The sequence below is a fragment of the Panthera uncia genome (assembly GCF_023721935.1).
Source record: "Panthera uncia isolate 11264 chromosome B3 unlocalized genomic scaffold, Puncia_PCG_1.0 HiC_scaffold_1, whole genome shotgun sequence".
Classification (NCBI taxonomy): Eukaryota; Metazoa; Chordata; class Mammalia; order Carnivora; family Felidae; genus Panthera; species Panthera uncia.
The window spans coordinates 84,146,439-84,168,029 of NW_026057582.1; the positions used below are offsets into that span (position 1 = coordinate 84,146,439).

General features: G+C 47.9%; 2 protein-coding genes across 2 annotated transcripts in view; one reads left to right on the forward strand and one right to left on the reverse strand.

Moving 5' to 3' along the window:
- Positions 1 to 636, forward strand: part of MAPKBP1 (mitogen-activated protein kinase binding protein 1) — a 52,708-nt gene extending 52,072 nt beyond the window's left edge. Inside the window, exon 30 of the mRNA XM_049614126.1 lies at positions 546 to 636. Within this exon, the coding sequence (XP_049470083.1) occupies positions 546 to 636 (91 nt within the window). The remainder of the gene's footprint in view (positions 1 to 545) is intronic.
- The window catches only part of EHD4 (EH domain containing 4), an 85,597-nt gene continuing 64,006 nt past the window's right edge, over positions 1 to 21,591 (reverse strand). Inside the window, exons 4-6 of the mRNA XM_049613427.1 lie at positions 20,951 to 21,363; positions 10,944 to 11,108; positions 1 to 2,076 (exon numbers count right to left, since the gene is read on the reverse strand). Coding sequence (XP_049469384.1) covers positions 1,540 to 2,076; positions 10,944 to 11,108; positions 20,951 to 21,363 — 1,115 coding nt within the window. The 3' untranslated portion in view covers positions 1 to 1,539. The remainder of the gene's footprint in view (positions 2,077 to 10,943; positions 11,109 to 20,950; positions 21,364 to 21,591) is intronic.

Genomic DNA, 21,591 nt, shown 5'->3' on the forward strand with positions numbered 1-21,591 from the left:
AAAAAAAAATGTGGTTTTTGGAAGGCTCAGGCGGGACTGTTCTGACTTCACTTCACTTCGGTGCTGGTGGGGCCCCATGCCGTGCAGCCATCACCATTTTGTGCCTCTCTTTTTTTAGTTGCATAAATATTGATGAAATGAATACCCAAACTGCAGCCCACGAAGGAGGGAAGGTGGTAGTGAGCATTAACCACTTCCATCTGACAGGCAGTTGAGTGTGTGGACCAGAGAGGTTTATACCAGGACTCAGACAGAACACTCAGGAACCCACGTGCGGGATGTGCCCCAATCCTGCCTTGTGAGGGGCATGCATGGTTTGAACCTCACAGCCTTTTAAAGAAAAAGGTTTCATATGAAAGATGCCATCCTATTTGTATAAAGGCTTTTCCTGTAAGAAAGAAAAACTGGACATAATAAAGATGCCTATTTCTTTTTTTTTCTTTTTTTTTTTTTTTTTTTATAAAAATAGCGTCTAAAGCTAGAGAATGACCTTTTCTACCTGACACCCTGGGGCAAGCTCACCTCTCGTTCCCTTGTGTCCCCAGACCGAGCACGCGGCAGGCACCAAGACATGGTTTTGCTGAATTTAAATCCTGCCATCGTCCAAGGGGCCTTGGGGACCTGTCACCACACTAACTGATGACTACAGAGAACCACCTCATTCCTTTACTATAGTTTGAATATGATATAAATAGACTTTGCTACAAATTACTGGACAGACCAGTAAGAAAAACCAACCTTCAGACTCCAGCATGATTTGAATACTAGAAATCTTGCCAAGGGCTAATAAAGGTTCTGATTTCCAAATTCCTAACCAAATGCAATTTTGCTGGGAAGGGCCCAGGTTGGGGGAGCTCTGGGTGGGCTAGTCAGGGGGGTGTCGGGTGTCACAAATGCTCTCTGCTGGCCTGGTTGCCTGTGCTGCTAGAGCCTGCAGGAGGGACAGGGGTGCACACAGGCAAAGGGGACTCTCCTTTCACACCCAGGGGAAGCAGTCTTCTCTTTGGTAGGCGGTCTGGAGAGAGCAGAAACGCTCTGTGCTCTGCTGTTTTCCACTCTCAATACAACAGGAAATGAAATAAATAAGATCAACTTTGCTCCTTCTGGGTGCCCTCTAAGGGACAGACAGGGGCCAAGGCAGGTGCACAATGATGTGGTCCAGTGTGGAAGGCTCCCCCTGCTCCAGAAAAGCCCCCGGCTCACTCCCTGTGGCTGTCTGGCTGTGCACAGCCCGCTTCCACATCTAGGTCTCTCCAGGCCTCGGAGTACTCTTTGGTCAATTTCTCTTTTTTCTTAACCCTTCAATCTCCTTATCCACACCCTCCTCCCAATATTTTAATAGAAACTCGGGGAATTTTAAAGGTGAAAGAACCTCATCTAGTGTCCAGTGTGTGCCCTCCTCATTCCATAGGTGGGGAAACTGAGGCACAGAGAGGGCAGTGCCTTGGCTAGGGTCAGTGAGTCAGCAGTGGCACGGGCCTCAGGCACAGGTCCCTGATGCCTACCCCCCCGCTGCCTGCCCTGTGAGCGGCCCACCCCTCAGTCGGCCTTCGGCAGGGACTTCCTGTGGGAGGGGGGCACAAGGTGGGGGGGCAGGCTGTTGGGCAGCTCGTAGCCGTCGAGCTTGATCTTGATGAGGTGCTTGGCCAGTGCGAACTCCTCCTCGTCCAGCATGCCGTCACAGTCACAGTCCGCCAGCTTCCAGATCTTGCCCAGGACGCTGTTGGGCAGCTTGGATGTCACCATCTCCTTCTTGGCGTTGACACCCGATATCTTGCCATTGACAGGCGACAGGGTATAGAAGAGCTCGTCGTAGACGGGCTTGTCTTTGGCCACCACCCATTCCTCCTCATCGGCACCCTCCTTGGCACCCTCCCCGTAGCCCTGGTTGAAGGGGCCCTCGGTGGTGCCGTCGAAGGCGCCGCCCTGCACGAGCTGCGTGGGCATGCTCATCTCCTCCTGGCTGATGAGGTGCATCAGGGACGAGATCTTGCTGCTCAACATGTTGTCCACTGCCTCGATCAGCTTGGGCTTCAGCGAGTGGAATTTGGTGAAGTCGTAGTTCTCGAGCTGTTCCTGCAAAAGGAAAAACCACAACTTGGTCACATGCCCTTTCTTCAGGAAGCAGATAGGGTCGGCTGTTGTCATGGGGGACGCCAAAACGCTGGGGCAGTCGGGGGGAGTCCCCGCAGACCAAAGAGTTCAGCCAGCTATGGGTCGAGGAGGCTGACGAAGTCATCCGAGCAAATGCCCCCAACAAAATAACAGTCGTAGCTGAGCAAATCCAACATTTATAAGAACAAGCCAGGAAGGTACTGGAAGATGCTCGCAGAGATGCTGACTTGCACCATGTAGCTTGTAATATAGTAAAAAAACCTGGCAACATTTATTACCTTTATAAACGGGAGAGTGGTCAGCAGTATTTTTCTATTATTTCTCCCAAGGGGACAAGTTGTCCATATGACCTCCTTGGCACCTGCAAGCTACAGCATGACTTGTCCTGGACTCCGTATGAGGATATTGAGAAGCATGATGCTAAAATCAGCATATTGGCCAGCCAGTGGCCCTAACTCCAAGCACTGAACCCGCCTTCCAGGGACTGACTGACTGAGAGAGGTCTCTGACAAACAGCTCTCACAGCAAGGACTTATCACTAACACCTCCTTGTTGCCCTGATTTTCTGCCTTGATGGGAGGGGGCATGAGAATTGAGGTCTTGTGGGGGAATCATAAACTTGAAAGGAGACACTGTGTGTACATAAATGCTGTCGTAATCACTTTCATTTCCGATGGTAATGAATCATATCAGTCTCTTTTGGTATCCTCTGGGTTACTGGTACCCAACCAGTCACTTTCAGAGTACTGGCCAGTAGACTTTCCTTCTCCTTTAACTCCATCTGTTCTCCCATAAGTCAGAGCATTGGAGACAGAGGTGTGTCTTCTACCCACATAAAGGTTGGCAAGGCTTTTTCCAGAGAGGACTGTTTTTAGTCTTTTTTTGTAACTGGAGGTGTCTGAGATTGGGTTGAGGTTGAACATGGCAGGGGGAGGGGGAAAGAGAGGGAGAGAGGCAAACCATAAAACAGACTTTAACAATAGAGAACAAACTGAGGGCTGATGGAGGGAGGTGGGTTGGGGATGGGCTAGATGGATAATGGGGATTAAGGAGGGCTCTGGTGATGAGCACTGGGTGTTCTATGTAAGTGATGAATCACTAAATTCTACTCCTGAAACCTATATTACATTATATGTTAACTAGAATTTAAATAAAAACTTGAAACTTAAAAAAAAAAAGGAAGCAGATAGGGAGTGGGATAGCGGGAGTCAGAATTTTCCTCTAAGTAGACATCCCATTCCTGGGCTGTTCCATAGCTTTCTCTTTGGTGGGGACCCCACATCTGAATTCACCAGATATAGGAGTGGTTTTCAGAATAAGAAACAAGATGCATGGAATGCAACTTTTTTTTTTTTTTTTTTTTTTTTTTTTAATAGTAGCTAATCTTTGGCTAGTGGCCACACAAATGATAATCCTAGGGCTTTTAGGTAAACTTCCTTCAACCTTGCTTTTTAATTAAAAAAAAATTTTTTTAATGTTTACTTATTTTTGAGGGAGAGACAGAGTATGAACCCAAGAGGGGCAGACAGACAAAGGGAGACACAGAATCCGAAGCAGGCTCCAGGCTCTGAACTGTCAGCACGGAGCCCAACATGAGGCTTGAAGCCATGAACTGTGAGATCATGACCTGAGCCAAAACGAAGAGTTGGATGCTTAACTCACTGAGCCACTCAGGCACCCCTCTTTTTTTTTTTTTTTTGTTAAGTTTTTATTTATTTACTTTTGAGAGAGAGAGAGAGAGACAGAGAGAGGGGGGCAGGAGAGAGGAACTGAAGCAGGCTCTGAGAGGACAGCATAGAGCCCAATGTGGGGCTTGAACCCATGAATTGTGAGATCATGACCTGAGTGGAAGGCAGATTCCAAACCGACTGAGCCACGCAGGGGCACCTTGCCTTTTTTTTTTTAAAGTGCTCTAGAGATTTAGCATTTTATCTTTTAAGGTGATCTTATGATACACTTCTGTTGATCTTTACAACAATGCTGGGAGTAAGGAAGGGCAACTTTGAATAACTCTGTTTTACGGACAGCACACAGGGTGGACTAGACCCCATGGCCCCTGCCTCTTGACTAATGCTCTTTGTACTGTAACATGAAGCTTGTCAGAGGGACTGATTTAGGTAAAACAATTATTTAAGGATTTTGTTTTTGGATCAGTTAAAAAAATGTTTAAAGTACAAACAAAGTAAAAGTTGAAAAGTACAAAAAAAGTAAAGTACAAACAAGTAAAAGTTGAAACTGCTAAATAGGAGAAGAGTAGAGATGAGGAGGGCGAATGGAAATCCAGCCAATAGAGCTGAGTATCACCAGCCAGCAGTGCAGAAACATGTGCACTGGGGAGGGTCCTAGGACAACAATTGCCTGATTTGGAGGGGAGCTGACTATAGATGCCACACAAGCCCTGTGGATAGCTCTGTAGAAATAGTCCCTCCTACTCTGGTTCTCCTTGGTTATCCACCCATCCATCCATCTATCCCTCCATCCATCCATTCTTCCACCCATCCATCCATCCATTCATCTATCCATCCATCCATCCATTCTTCCATCCATCCATCCACCCATCCATCCCTCCTTCCTCCATTGACCCATTCAACATTTACTGGGCATTTGTTATTGCCAGGCCCTGTTTTGGAGCCTGGGATAATATAACCATGAAGAGCCATAATCTCTGCCCTCAGGGAGCTTATGCTATAAGAGAGGGAGAACGTTCTAGTTTATTAGTTTTTTTTAGATCCTTCTTTCAAGAAGGACTTGGCTTAGCTTACAGTGAAAATATGGTAACATGAAATAGAAGAAAGTCATTAGAAATGGAAAAGCTAAGGGGCACCTGGGTGGCTCAGTTGGTGAAGCAGTGGATGCTTGTTCTTGGTTCTTGAGTTCTGTGTCGGGCTCTGTGCTGACAACGCAGAACCTACCTGGGATTTTCTCTCTCCCCTTCTCTCTCTCTGCCCTTTCCCAGCTTATGTGCTTTCTCTTTTAAAATAAATAATCTTAGGGGCGCCTGGGTGGCTTGGTCAGTTAAGCGTCCGACTTCGGCTCAGGTCATGATCTTGTGATTTGTGGGTTCGAGCCCCACATCAGGCTCTGTGCCGACAGCTCAGAGCCTGGAGCCTGTTTCAGATTCTGTGTCTCCCTCTCTCTGTGACCCTCCCCCGTTCATGCTCTGTCTCTCTCTGTCTCAAAAAAAATAAAATAAAAAAATAAAAAAATAAAATAAATAATCTTAAAAAACAAAAAAGAAATGGAAAAGCTAAGTAATTAAGACAGAGAGGAAAGGGACCATTACATCAGACATCTAAGGTGAGAAAAGTTATTCTCCTCAGCTGCCAGGTTGCTGGGGGGCACACCCCCTCATTGTCTGAGGGAACAAACCACCTGTTTGTTGCAAGAAAACAAACTTTGCCTGAATTGTGAGAGTTACCTGTGGCTTTTTATGATCTTTGAAAAATGTCTTCAACAGCAGTTTTGCCAAATAAATGCAGAAAATTCCAGATATGCAAGTTTTTATATGGACTTTATGTAAAGTATTTCTGTTAGGAAAATTCTAGAAGGCCAGCAAGGGGCCATCCAGGTGTACAATTTTCTGGAGATGAGGCAGGGAGACTCTTGAGTAAAAGAGGTTTCATATACCCCTCAGACCTGACTATTCTGGGGAGAAGTAATGTGATAGGCAGGGAGAGGGAAACAAAAGCAAAACTTTGTGCAATCATAAATATCACACTTTTTTGTTGTAAAAATTTGGGAAAAAACTGATAGACAAAAAATGTAAATCACTTATAACTCTTATCACCCAGCAATAACTTCTTAAAAAAAATTTTTTTTAATGTTTATTTTTTGAGACAGAGATAGAAACAGAGAGCGAGCGGGAGAGGGGCAGAAAGAGAGGGGGACACAGAATATGAAGCAGGCTTCAGGCCCTGAGCTGTCAGCACAGAGGCTGATGCAGGGCTCGAACCAACGAACCGCGAGATCATAACCTGAGCCAAAGTTGGATGCTTAATTGACTGAGCTACCCAGATGGCCCCCAGCAATAACTTCTGCTAATGTTTTTTGAGCACACATTTCTAGCCATTTTTATAAATATACACATGCACATAAGCACACACACACACACACACACACACACACACACACTTTAACTGAACTAAGACCACACTGCTTGACAACTTGGATTTTTAAGAAAAAATGTATCTCATCTTTCTGTGATAATAACTTTTATACAATCTTATTCTTCATCTTAATAGCTATCTAATATTGAACTGTACAGCTAGGCCATTTTGCCTTTACCCTGTCCCATGTGGTTGGACATTTAGGTTGTTTCCAATGGAGAGTCAAAATTGTGGTCTCTAGAGTATACCAGCCCGGCAGACATCCTGTGCTGTTGTTTAGAAGCAGAGCCTTGAGCTTCACATGGAGGGACAGAGCTGAAAGCCAAACGGCTTGACAGACCTCTAGGGAGGTGCCTCCAACACTCTTCTCAGCAAACTCTGGGGCCGTCAGGTCTCAGTGTGGTGTGGGCTTAGTTTCTACACACATTCTGATTTGTGTGTCGCTATTCTCACTGACAGACCGTGGTCACCTGCAATTCACTCCAAAACCAGCTCTAAACAATGTTACCAACACTTTGGGCTCTTATGGCCAGTATCTCAGTCAGCTGGGGGAACTGAGAAGAGAAAGCCCAGGAGGAGAGAGCAGGCAGCCTACACAAAAATCTGAGTGCTGCTGGGGTAAACAAGTCTGGATTCCCCTGGGTGCACGGACACCTACCCTATTTCCTCATGAATGAGCCTGAGCTCTGAGCGCACACAAAGCTCCTGTGTCTGGCCAAGCAGACGAATGAGGGCGGTGTCTGCCTGAACTTTCCACCCGCCTGCAGGGTTCGCGGATCCAGACTATAAACCTCTGGAAAGCTGGCAAGAAGAAACGGCCACATGTTTGCAGGGGTGGACAGGAAGTAACAGCAAGCAGCCACCCTTGCCCGGAGGGCACATAGGAAATCAACCCTAAACTCTCATCCCTGGGGTACCCCTCACCCCCAAGGCCTGACCAGGGAGTGTGGGGTACAAGTTAAACCACTGCCATCTCTGCCCCTCCACCAAGTTCTCTCCAAAACAGAAATCTTTTTATTGGGATGAATACACACTGGGGAATTTAAAGATTTACCCTTCAACAGTTGTATCCATCAAAGCCACTGAGCCCTGGATCCTGGAACTTCTCCCTCCCAAGCTACAAAGGTCAGTTCCCAGCCCAGTTGTCGCTGGGCTATCTCTTGCCCACTTCCTCCCAGAATTCACTAGAAGCAGTTCTCCAATTTACAGGTGGGCTGAGCAGGTGGGGACGGCTCTGCTGCCCTCTGCTGTTGAAACGCTGCCACCTCATCAGCTGAGGGGGCCAAATTCTCCGAGGACAAGTGAGTCTGCAATAAAAGTGGCTTTGCTAGCATTCTCCAGTCTGGACCTATCAGTGTGGTAAATCACATTCCCTCGCAAAAGGATGCAGGGCAGACACAGGCTGCTTCACCAGCAGGTCGTGGGCCTCTCCCAGCACTGGGCAAAAGCCTTCAAGATACACTCAGTTTATCGCTACAGCTAAGAGTCACCCCAGCCAGCCTGGTCTGTGAGAGCACAGGGAGAACAGAGACTTAAAGCTGGCATCGGCGAGCTCTCTGAGTGACCCTGAGATGTGGAAAGATCATAAAAAAGTGATCTCCACACTTAGGTCCCCAGTGTTGTCCCAGATGTAGTCGATGTGAGCTTAAACACCTGTGTTGAAGGGGATGTCAGATGCTCAACAGACTCAGAGATGACAGAGGCCCTGACCCACACCATCAAGCCCCCAAAGCTTCCTGGGTGACAGCAAACTAGCTGGAAGTATCAGGCGATGGTAAGCATGCCCTATGGGCTCCAGGCCTGCCTTGTTCCTCGAGGAGTCCCTGAAGGGACTGGGGTGGTGTGACGAGGGCCTGGCCACTCTCCCATGAAGGAATCCCTTCCAGATTCCAGGGGCTTGCTCTGAAAACTGCTGGTCTATTCATAGGCCCTGTGGCTTTCTGGGTTAGGTCAGGGTCTGAGAAATTCACTACCCTACCGCCTGCTAGGGTATGAACACACACTAACTTCTCAGTGAGCTCATCTAACACCTTTTCGTTGGGCACCTGCTACAGCCCAGGTGCTGGGGGTATGGCAGTGAACGAGACGTGGATCACTGAATGCCTCATGGAGCTACAGCCTTATGAGGGAGACAGCCACTGTATAAATAAATCGACTGCTTGGAAGCGCAACAGTGTTGGTGTCGTAACAAAGAGCACATGTCCTAACAGGAGGCTTTGCTGCCAGAACTCCATTGCCGGCCACAGTCATAGTGGCAAATACTGTAATCCAGGGCAGGGATTTTTGTTATTTGTTCACTGATTTATTCCAGGGACCTAGAACAGTGCCTGGCCATGGTAGACTTAATATTTCTTGGTGACTGAGTGAATGAACACAGGTGAATGAGGATACCTGTCAGGTGGCACTCCTTGCATCAAGTCCTAAGGCACTCAGGTGTCTAATGAAGGGGCTAAGGCCTCTCCTGAGATGCTAGAAGAGCGGCACATGGCTTCCTTGTTTTCTTCCTCAGGGACTGCCCTTCTGCTCCAGCTGAGAGGCCTGGGCTTCCTCTGACATGGCCAGGCCCAGGCTAACATGGTCATGAGAAGCTCTCGTAGCGGTTTGCTACTTGCTTTATGGGAGTTCCTCTGGGGACAGGTTGCAGGTCCTGAAAGGAGGCTTACGGTGGCTTCCTGCTGGGCTCAGTGGTGCCTCAGGTCTTTGGAGCAACATGTTCCTGTGGGTGGCAGGCTAATGAGCCACAGAAGCCCCATTAGGCCAGAGTACACATGACGTATTTATTCATAGCTTTCATTTCAGTCAAGGAACCAATTTCCTTTAAACATATCTGAAGGATGTGGGGCGCCTGGGTGGCTTAGTCGGTTAAGTGTCCAACTTCGGCTCAGGTCATAATCACACGGCTCATGAGTTTGAGCCCTGAATTAGGCTCTGTGCTGACAGCTCAGAGCCTGGAGCCTGCTTCAGATTCTGTGTGTGTCTGTCTCTCTGTCCCTCACCCGCTCACGCTCTGTCTCTCTCTCAAAAATGAATAAACATTAAAAAAATTTTTTAAAAATATCTTAAGGATGCAAGGAAACATGTCTCCTCAGTTTGGTCATGTGGTGTAGGGCATAACCCAAGGGTGTGAAGGTGAACCCGCTCAGGAAGACTGCTCCAGAGGCCCCAGTAGCCCAGCCATCTTGTGATTGGAAAAAAAAACCCAATTCTTCCTCTGAGTACAGGGATACCTATTTCATTTCAGGAAGAAAAAAAAAGATATTCTGGATTTATTCTGAAGCGAGCTAAGTCATATCTGACCAGAGCATATATTCCACATGCACTTAGCACCCTGAACCCTGTCATCACAAAAGGATGACCCACTCCTATGTTAATGTGTCCTTTACAGAAAGTTTACATTAAAAAACTCCTCAAGGTCAAAGCTTCCCCTCCTAATGCCTGTTGATCTTTGCCTCCACTCCGTGATCTCTCCTCCTACGCCCTCCTGAGGCAGCCAGGCAGCTCACAGGCCCACCTTCCAGCTGTATATCTCCAACCACTCTTCTTTCAGCCCCATCTTCCTCTGTGGCTCAAGGCAAAAGATGAGAACTAGAGATCTCCAGGGTATAGCCAGCATTGCAGGGATGCTCTGTTTGGCCTATGTAGTACTTTTGAAAGTTTGAGCTAAAATTTGAAAACCAGGGGACTTTAGGCACAAATCTAGATTTGCAACTTCTCGTGAACCATCCAGGTCTATGTTCCCACAAGGCGGTGGCCATCGGGGCAGGTCAGGCCTTCTCCACCCACTGAAGCAGGGCACAGATGTCCCAACCGGCCCCTGTGGTGGGTCCCCATAAGTCCTCACTGTACTTGCAGACTCGTTTTCCTCCTGCGAGAATCATATTTCTCAGAATCCACATCTTCATCAAATGTGGGAAAACGAGGGGGTCAAAGAGGGCGACGTGGGTTTTCTTTCCCTGGTCTGCTTTCCAGAGAGGACTGTGGCCTCTAGTGCAGACAGGTCCTTGCAGTGGACAAAAAGCTGGTCATTCTGGCTCTGTGAGGAGCCAGGTGGGTGGCCTCACTTGGGAAGATATGGTCAGCATCGATGTGTATATCTAACACCACGGCAGGGCGGTAGACGCACTGGTCAGGCCAGGATGAATACAGCACCCATTCGGGCTCATCTGGGGCTGCCCAGGCACAACCCAGGGAGACCCTAAAATCAGGCCCAAAGTTGCCCAACGCTGACCCGTAAGCACAATCTTTAGCGAGCACAGCTTGCTGTGCCCAAGGAAGGCCAGCAATGCCCCAGGAGCCCTCGGAACTCTGATTAGGGCTCTGAGCCTGCAGAAGCACTGTTGCCTGAGCATGTATTACCACAGTGCCTCGCAGCGCAGGCTTGCGGAGGCTGCCTGGGGTGACCTCTGAGGTCAATGGCAGCTCTCGTTACCTTAAGGTTCTGGGATTCCCCAAAACAGGTGTCACTTAATGCCAACACATGGCCTGAGAGGGATGCTCATCTGATTTTTTCATGTGACCTAAATTTACTTATTGAAATGTGTCCCTTTTTGGTTAGTTTTGGGCGCCAGGCAATCTCTGCTTTACTCTCAGAAGCCTGTTCTCATGGATCACCATTAGGAAGATGCATTCGTGGCGTTCTCTATCCTAAACCAGGAAACCGTAATGTGGACCCAGCAACCAGCCAGACAAGGTCACATTGATGTTGCAATAGGCTCCCAGTACCTGCATTGCCTTGACCTCTGGGAAGTCCCCGGCAGAAATCTGGTATTCTCGCTGCAGCTGAAGGTAGATTTCTGGCAATCTGCTGATAAGCTCTCTCTTCTTGTTTTCCTTTCCGAATACACTTGGCATTTCCTTCTTCAGATGGCTGATGATGTAGGCATGTACCTGAAGGGGTATATGTCAGTAAGGACGTGTTACTTAGAACTGTACCCGAAAGACAAACAAGATGGCATCATAACACATAACAGGCTCCCATATTCAGGGCCACAGCCCTTAGGACAGGAGGGTAAGGATCTGGGTGCGGGGGGTGGGGGTGGTGGACGTGGTGAGACACAAAGGACACATTACAAGTCTGTTTCTGGGCATGTAGAATGTGAGGTACATGAGGGAGCCCCAGATGGTGCTGTCTAAGGGTGCCTGGAAAGAGGGCCCCAAGCTCCAGATAGAGCTGGTCTGGGTGCTGGATTTGAGAGCTGGAGCAGAGGTGGTGACCAGAGCCACAGGAATGGTTGTGACCACGGAGGGAAAGTGAGCCAAGAAAACCCCCGAGAAGGACCAGGATGGGGAGGAGCCAGAAAAAGACCTCAGGAAGTGGAATGTGACAGATAAGGGCTGTGGGAGGGGAGAGTCAGGAAGAGATGACACCTAAATTGGGTCCTGAAGACAGGTAGGAGGGCTGTGGCTGTCCAGGAGAGGGAGAGCATGGATGGCGGTGTGGCAGTAACACAACAGGGGCCGTATTTGGGGCAGTGCCGTGCGTGTGGCTGCTACCATCTCAGAGGCAGTGAAGTAGACCACTGCGCATGCCAGGAGCTGTGTAGGATTAGAATGAGCATTGGCTAACCTAACGTGGTGCTGATGGGCTGATGACATTTCTGGGAGACCAGAGAGGCCAGAATAATGCCATGAGTGCCCTGCTTCCTAAGTGGGCTGGTGGTGCTTGCCTGGGGATAGGATGGGGCAACAGGCTTGGGGAAGGTCTCTGGCACAGTTCAGTTGTGCCTGAGGGGCTATTCCGTGTCTGCGTCTGTGCAGAGAGTGAGCGGGGTGGGTGGCGCCTGGGCTGAAAGACTGGTGATTAACCACAAGACCTAAAAGAAAGTTTCAGCAGGGCTGGTGCCCAGGAGCACCAGGAAACGAAACTGAAGACTGATGTAAATGTCTGATCTGACGTAAATAGTTAATTTGCATAGAAATCTGTACCCAGTGGACAGTGAGATGAGAGAATTCCTGTAACCTCCCCATGGAGGGTGTGAACTCCGGGATCTCTACAGGTGGCACTGAAGGAGCCTAGCTGGCTCAGCCGGAGGAGCATGCAACTCTTGATCTTGGGGTTGTGAGTTTGAGTCCCATGTTGGGTATAGAGAATACTTAAAAATAAAATCTTAAAAAAGAAAAAAAAGATGGCACTGAACTCTTTTCTGCACAGGACTAGCTGCATAAGACCACCTTCCTCTAGGAGAGGAACCCCTGGGGAAATGAGGCGGAGGCTCCATAAACCCTGATCACCTGGCACTAGCCCGCCCAGGACTGCACCCGAGGGGTGGTGAGTCCAGCTTGGATGGCTCTGCTTGGCTGTGTCACCCCCTTCCTTAACATTTCCACTCTTTTTAAAAATTTTTTTTCTTTTTTTTTAAGTTTATTTATTTATTTTGAGAGAAGGAGAGATTGCATGAGCGGGGGAGGGATGGAGAGAGAGAATCCCAAGCAGACTTCGTGCTATCAGCATACAGCCCGATGCAGGGCTCCAACTCACAAACTGTAAGATCATGACCCGAGCCAAAATCAAGAGTCAGACGCTTAACTGACTGAGCCACCCCGGTGTCCCTTTTTAAAAGTTTTTTAGATGCTTATTTAATTTTGAGAGAGAGGGAGTGCAAGCAGGGGAGGGGCAGAGAAAGGGACACACAGAATCCGAAGCAGACTCCAGGCTCTGAGCTGTCAGCACAGAGCCCGATGAGGGGCTTGAACTCACGAACTGTGAGATCATGCCCCGAGTGGAAGTCGGGTGCTTAACCGACTGAGCCACCCAGGTCCTCCGAACATTTCCACTCTTCTGCTGATTTCCAACTTTAGGACGTGAAGAAATGTTCATTACAAAACCTCTGTTTGTGTATCAGAATTCTACAGAGTAATTTAGAAGTCAAGAAAATAACTAAAAATAGGAACGGATGAAAAGCAGAACAGTGATCACCAAAAGAAAATGACTATGCAGCTAGGGAAAATCCTATTAAAGAAAACAGACTTCTGTAATCTTGTGGAAGAATGGAAATTGAATAAAGGGGATAAGCAGAGACATCCTCTAGCTCAGCTGAGAGCCTCTGTGTATGGACACACACTGGGCACAGCCAAAAACATTCTGCTACTTAAAATAAGTGCGTAATGTAAATGCTGACGTGCTCAGACCAGACAATGCTAACTTGCCCATCTATATAAAGGTCATTTAACAGAAGCACACAGTGTCCTGCCTGGCTACTGATCACAAGTACAGATGAGAAGAGATGTGTCTGAACCTTTCTGTTACTAGTAAACTTATTTACTTATTTTTTCACATTAAAACAGCTTAAAATTTTTACATGATTCTTTGGGATAGAGAAACCCCAAATTTGGGAATCCTTTATTTAGAGTGTTGGACTTTTGCTGCATTCCTGAGGGTATGATGAATAAGTGGTAAGACTAGTAATTTCCCTGCCTTGGACAATGAATGTCTGGCTTGGTTTGGTGGGGTTGGGGGAAGGCTGTGGCTAACATCGAAGGACTTGGAGGGGCTGCCACACTCCAGTGGAGAACCAGCTGCTCACCAGCCGTCCTTGTGTCATTTCCTTGGCCTCGGTCCTACTGGAACCTCTGGACTGGGCCTATGGATACCTCTCCCTTCCATGCGCAGGCCTGTCCCACTCTGGAACCAGCCCCAACTGAAGTAGGAGGTCCCAAGCTGTGTAGTCTACTACCTACGAGGGCTTTTTACTGAACCCCACCCCAGATCCCAGCCTGGGGGCTGTGCCAGACCCCTGCAGGGCTCCCCAAGCTTCCCTCACTACCTCCTAAGGTGAGCCTTTTGAGTTGCCAGGCCTCTGCTCAGGGAAGGCTGACTCCTCATGCAGCCCCCAACTCCAGTAGGATTGGCACCAGTTTCTAACACTGCTTCACTTGGCCTGACTGTGGGTGATGTGCACCTGCCACAGTTCTCCACCCACAGCCTGGCACCTGCTCTCTCACCTCAGCCCTCATGGTGTTCATTGGCTGATGACCAAGGCTCCCAGATGATGGGCTGCCATTGGACACCAGGCCTCCGGTGCCCTGACAGGAACTGGTCGGTTCTTGCACCAGGCCCCCATTGTTTCCTCCTTCCACTTTGTCTGGCACTGAGTCAGGACCCTCAGGTACCTTGTTCATGCTTGCAGTCTGCTCTCAGCCTCAACCTCCACTTCCAGAATGTTCTACTGGTCTATTTTGTGAGAGTTTCCTGTTGTGCTGCCTCTGCATGGCCAACCCCTCCTGCCCTTCCATGGACATCCTAAGACAATAACACAGGGTCAGATACTATTGTACGGGCCCTGCCTTTAAGAAGCTTATCAAGTCATAAGGTAAATTATAATCCTTAGAGTCATGGAACATTAAATCTGGAAGGGACCCCCTGTACCTAACTGAACTCCTGGTTCCAGGAAATTCATATGACTTACTCAAGGTCACAGAGCCAGTTAGAAGGTGCAAAGCTGGCACTGGCATTCAACTGTCTCATTCCTGTCCTTACAGACTTAATTGCTTTCTGTGGGTATGAATTAAAAAATGTTACTAAAGGTGTTGGAAATCTGGAATTGAAAATGAACTGTGTCCTATGGGACAACAGTGTGGGAAACTGCGACTTGAGGCTTTTGTTTTGGCTTGAGCCAAAAACTTTGGCTTTTGATTGTCCCTAACTCCCAGGGACACCATGGGAAGGGCATTTGGTCTCCCTCCCCTCCCACATACAAATGCATACATTATGGCACACAACACTATGAACACCACATGGGATGTGGGTGAAGACAGCACTCTTCTGGCAGGATGGCACCTTGTAATTTTCTAAAGACTTTTGGTAAACAGAGGGGACAGCCTGGAGGCTCATTCCTGCCCTTCTGTGTCAAAGAAGTCTTTCCAGATAAACACAGGACTGAGGGCCAGACCAGGCGATGGTCCTGGGGAAGGAGGTGGAAACAGTCTGAGATCTTTTCCTCTTTATAATGACAGAAAACTAACTGAGAAGAAGGGGGACAGGAAAGACAAGAGGGAAGAGAAAGAAGAGAAGGAGAGGCATGATGAGACCTGGGGCTGGAAGGCCAGGTTCATGCCCTGCCACCCCTGCCTCTTGTTGAGCAATGCCAGGTGACTCTAGCCCTCCACCTCAACTTACTCATTCACAGACTGGGAGTTTTAACTCCTACCTCACAGGGTTGTGGGTATGAGAATCAAAAGAGATCATGGATTTTGATACACCAGAAAGAGGAGTAAAAATGTTGCTTGTTATTGCCTAATGGTCAAAGACCAACAGCTGGAGGGTTCCGTAATGCCAGAGAAGGCTTGTGGTTGTTTAGTTCTTAGTGAATAATGAATAAACTCTTACTGAGTTATTAATAGTTACTGAAAAATTAATAAGTTCTATGTATTTGAATAGTAATAGGATGAATCTGGGTCCCAAGAGCTTCATTCACAAGTCAGTGACATTGAACCCTGGTTGGCTTTTGAACATTCTTATGTATAAAACTGGGAAAGCCCCACTTCATCCAATGGTGATGACTGAGGATAGATCAAGTGGATCACAATGTCAGTTTCTTTATGGGCTATAACTCAATGAGCAAAAAGAGATGTCCTTCCCTTTATTATTTAAAAAAATTTTTTTTCAACATTTATTCGTTTTTGAGGGACAGAGAGAGAAAGTGCATGAATGGGGGAGGAGCAGAGAGAGAGAGAGGGAGACACAGAACCTGAAGCAGGCTCTGAGCTGTCAATACAGAGCTCCAAGCAGGGCTCGAACTCACAGACCGCGAGATCATGACCTGAGCTGAAGTCAGACGCTTAACCGAATGAGCCACCCAGGTGCCCCGAGATGTCCTTCCCTTTAAATATACATGGATTTATATCTAGTTCACATACATGCTCTGCTACAATTGCATTAACTGTGTCCAGTGACAAGTGTTCATATATATCCAAGGTGGAGAAGCATGTACTCAGAGTGATATTGGATATATCCATCCTGGTTGTGGAGGGCAACCCCAGGCAGCGAGTGCTGGAAGCTTCCAGTGCTTATGGTCAGTAGGAGTGGAAATCCTCATGGAATTTGGGGAGCAGTTTGGAGGGGAGAATTCAGGCTGGGAGAACATGGTTCCACACTATGTGTAGGTCATACTATGTGACCTCATCTGTTAGTTAACACAACCTGTTGGAGACCTGCATTTTCTAGGCCCAGCTTAAAACTTGCATAGAGCATTTAACATCAGGAGATCAGCATATTTTAAAATTGGGTTTATGGGGATATAGAAAAAATCAGTTAATGCAGTAGAGACCCAAAAGGTGGACCCATGGGGTAGTGAGACTGTGAGACTGTAAGAGGCAGAAAAAGGCAGCTCTTGGTTCCCATGGAGCAGGGGGTTTGTTAGTCTGTTGCAGTCAAAGCTGGCACCCATAGCACCTGATTCTGAACAGCTTAAAGGGGACTCAAGGGGGCCCACCCACTCATTCATTTGAGGTCAACCTTCAAAGAGACAGGCTTCCCTACATGGACACAAATACTGACACACATACCCACAGCTGACGGAGCTATTTTTAAAAGTCCCTTGGTAGGCTGAGCATTAGTGGGTCGCCATCAGCCACCGTAGAAGGATTTTCACACCTTAGCCTGGGTCCATTTGGTGAATTTCAGAACATCTAACTTCTCTACAGAAGGAATTGGCAGTGCAGAGAGATTGGAAAGCTGGGCCCTGGGTTTTACACGTGACTGGAGAACATGCTTTGAAGACAAAACTAAGTGCCACAGAGCTAGGGTGAACCCTGAAAATCACTGACCTCTCCTTTTCTTTCTCACTTTTAGCTGTTCCTTCCTTAAATGTTTTTTTTTTTTGTTGTTGGGTGAAGATCTGTAAAGGGGTGGGAACTTTTCCTACTCTTGGGCAATGTTTATAAAGGGTGGAGTCCTCACTTTTTATTTTTGTTCGTTTATTCCATAAGCATTATTATCTGGGATTTGTTTGCAAGAGCCTAATTTCCCTACTTTGGCTATTTTAATTATAGCTGAATAAAACTGAATTATATTTTTTAAATACTTTTTTGGGCTTTCCCAAAATAGCCCAAAGAATCATGAAATGAGCGTTGATTAGCATTTTAGATTGTAAACAGTCTTCAAAAAAGGATGCCTACTGATATCATGAAGATGTGATCTTTGAGGTTAACCAAAAAACCCACTCTAAGGTTTTCTCATTCCTTGAAATAGAGAGTTGTGAAAAAAATATATATATTAAGAAGAAGCAGGGAAACCATTACATTTCAAGAGATCTTTGGTAAGAGTGACATTTTTCAATTATTAAAGTGTCCTTTTTAGGACACCTTGAGTTTGATCACTGTGGAACCCAGCAGGACATTAGTGATAACACTTCTTTTACTTCTGGATGGGATGTGACTTCTGTTGAATTAAGGTGTTCTATAAATAGATACAGGGCACACCCCAACCCAGATCTGACATCTCCTAGGTGACATCTGAAAACTTATCCTTCGCATGTTTTCAAATTGTCAGCTTGATGAACCTCTAAACTTTGCAGGGTTCCTGTGGATAAACAATTTTATAGAATACACAGAATGGCAGACTAATGCAGAAAGCAAGGACACGATGAGAATCTATAGATGTTGTCCACTCCGCATTTCAGGTAAATGGTTTCCAGACCAAGGAGTCAAACTAACTACGGCTTGAATTTATATTTTACAACTTATGGGCTGTAAGGCCTTGGGCAAGTTACTTCACCTTTCTGAGCTACAGTTCCCTTGCATGAGAAACAAAGATGATGCCCAGCTTTGTGCAGTTATTGGCGGGATCAGATGAAATAACACATGCAATACAAATTGTAGAGCTTCTGGAATACTGCAGACCCTCAGTAAGGTTGGCTTACAAAACCGGATCAAGAGAAATAAAGATCAATATACCAAAATCAAAGAGCGTTTTCCTGAAATACAAACACTGAGAAGAGAAAAACTCAGGCGACTGACTCCTTGTCCACTTAGGCAACAAGTTTACAAATGGCCATAAAATCGCAGATGGTGTAAAGCAGATGACGTTGGTTAGTGGCTAAGGCCACTGTGTTGAGTTATGCTTCTTATCTGCCTGAGACTGTTTCCTGTCCCCCTTCGCAGGATGGTACCGCCCAGCACACTGGCACTGAGAGGCTCAGCCTGGAAACATCCATACTTCACACATTTTCCTTTATGAAAAGGAACAAGCCAGATACTATTCTTAGGAAGAAAAAAAAGACAAGCTTTTTTCCTAGAAGTAAGCTCAGCAAGTTGACCGCCCCTGCCCCCCACCCCCTGCATCTACACAAGGCTCTCATTATTCCCAGTGTCAGTACAGAGCAGCATTCTATGGCCACGCTGATCCATTCAGAGGGCCTGATGCTCAAGGAGGGCAGAGAAGTCCCAAGGCACTTGGCACGCCCAGTGAGCTCTTTGCTCTTTATTTATTTATGTGACCGAATACAGCTGCGTCTTGAGTCACTAGGCCTTCAGCAGTGACTGGTAAAATAGAAATGTCCATGGGCATTTATAAATAGTTAAAAAAAAAATCTTCAAATCTCCAAAGCTATCACATGATATCTCTGCTTTGGTTATAAAATAATGTTGGGTATTGTGTATCCTGAAGGGTAAGTTCAGCTGTATCAGCTGAAGAAGAGAAATATCACATGCTAAGGGGTTACCAAATGGGGAAAAAACAGACTTCCTGCCACTAAGCATTAGGCCCAGGACTAGCACAGAAGAGAAACCAGCAAAGCTGCAAATAAGTGGATTTACAAACTGGTTAGCACCACTGCCTTGCAGAACTGGAACAAAGTGGCTGTAGCTCCAGAAAGGAAGCAGCCTGGAAGAAAGGATAAAGAATGGTGGCTCGCAGGTGCACGGTGACTGGGGATCAGCTGGGCGATCCAGGAGTCCAAGTGAGCATGCACCGGGAGTGATGGCAAGCAGGGAGAAAAATAGCAGATGGAGGTCCTACGTGTGGAGCTGCAGCAACCGGGGAGGCATCTCTTTGGCTATAGAGAGATGCTGCTGGGTGAGCATCCTGGCATGAAGATAGAGGCTGCTGGGCGATGATGAGGAGGCGTTAGAAGGCCGATCGCCTGCCCGCCTGTCACCCACAGCGAAGGCCTCTTGCCTTTCCTGGCCAAACCCCCTCCTCAGAGCACGGTGTCCACACCTCAATCAGCACACAGCTCACCACTCTGTAATGGGGGGTTTGGGGCCTCCTCTTCTACTAGCCAGGCTCCCCAGTCCCGGCCCAGGGGTGCTGAGCAATACTGACTGAATGAGGCAAGGGGTAGTGGATTCTAGAAGGCTGGCCTGCTGGACCCCATGGCCAGACCAGAAGTCACTCTCTGTGCAGCAAGAGGATAAGGGAGGGGACATGGTGTCTTCGCCACCAGAAGACAAAGGGGAAGTAAGCTGGAAGTACCCTGACCAGAGTATGAGTGGATTTGGAGAGTCAGGCCTGTGGACTGGTTTCAGCGGACACGACAAAGGCACAGGGCGAGGTTGAGAGCAGGAGGGCTGTCTTTTGGTTCTAGTGTTGTTACTCATGGATTAGGTGACTCGAGAAATCGTTTATTCTACCTCATCCTTCTAAATTGCAGGAGTGGATAGAACTCTGGCTTCGAAATGTGGCTGATTATCAGAATCACCTGAGGAGCTTTACACACACACACACACACACACACACACACACACGCATGCACACACTCACATATACACACACAGACATGCACAGACACACTTGAATCAGAAGCTCCTGGGCAGGGTCTGGAGCTTAAGCTCCAGAGTGCTTCTGATGATAATTGAGACTAGACAAACTCTGGGGGCACTTCCAGCAGTAGAGGAACAAGATTTTTTTTTTAAAGCCCCAACATGGGGCTAGAACTCACAGCCATGAGATCAAGACATGAGCTGAGATTAAGTGTCATACACTTAACCAACTCAGCCACTGAGGCGTCCCAAAGGAATATGATTTTATGAAATGTGCACACAACTTTTAAAGAACCATCTTTTTTTCCATACTTTGTCTTAGAGGAGTCATGTGCTGTTCTCTCTTCAGAGACGTGACAGAATCAATGACAGTCCTTGAGGGTGGTTACCAGATGACCACTTACCCTGTTGGGTACCCACCCCTGGGGCTGCTGAAAGGTTCAGCTACGAGGCGGAAGAGCCCAGAGGCCTGGCGGGCATGCTTACAGGCTCCCAGCCAGAATGGGGATGGGGTGCCACCCCCAAAGCAGCACACTCCGTGGGCCAGGCTGAATCTAGCTTCCTGCCTGGCTCCAGGCAGTAACATCGGGTTCTCCGCCTTAGACCCAGGGTGACTAATGCTGGCATCTCAGCACCATACTGGTCCCACCAATGCCACCCCTCTGGTTCAGCTGGCTACATTCCCACTGGGCTAAGAAAATAGCAGCTTCCAGGTGGTAAGTGCATGATCCCTCCTGTGTGCTCTGCAAGCCAGGTCACCCTGAATCCTCACAAGCACCCTATGATGTGCTCTTACTGGCTCCATTTTACAGATGAGAAAACAGGTTTGGAAAGGTTGACTCATTTGCCTAAGACCACAAAGTAGGAGCCAGAACCTAAACAGATGTACTGATCTTGAGGCTCCCTTCTTAACCTCTTCTGTGCTCCATTCCCGAGGTCCCCTAGAATGGAACCTCTCCCACCCCCACCTTCCCTTAGAGAGGAGAGAATGGGAAGCATCCCCTGCTGCCCACCATGTCTCCTTGGCTCACCTTGGCCAGCCTCGCTCGCTTGATGAGGTCGTTGAGTTTGCGCACGGCCGCCTTCTGCGGAAGGCTCTGGATGTCTCTGAAGAGGTCCTGGGCCTCGGCCTCGAAGAGCCGGCGGTTATCAGTGTTCTGTAGGGGCTGTGCCCAGAAAGAGCCGATGTAGACTCGAAGGACCTCGGGTGTGTTGATGACCTTGCCCAGGGACCACATGAGGGCCCCGTAGACGCGCATCAGCTGCTGCGTGTCCACTTGGTCGGCCTTGTTCAGTACCACGCGGATCTTGTCATCTTGGCCGCGGAAGGCCTTGATGGCCTCCGAGAACTCGTCTGAGATGTCCAGTTTATGAGCATCGAACAGCAGGATGATCCTGTCGACTCGCTCTGCAAACCACTGTAGGACCTGGCAGAAGTCATAGCCTAGGAGGAGAGAAGGGCACGTCAGTGTGGCCGACTGCTCAGAAGACTCATTTACTAGCAGAGCTGGGGACTCACTGGTTCTCTGGCAGCTGCCAAGGACAGAGCACTTCTTTCCAAGGAGGCAGTGGAGGCTCCATGGACTGAAAATCACTTCAAATGAGTCCCCTGGGGCTGGATGCATTCAGGAGATAATGCTGAGGACCCTAGGAACCCTTCCCTGGGAAGAAA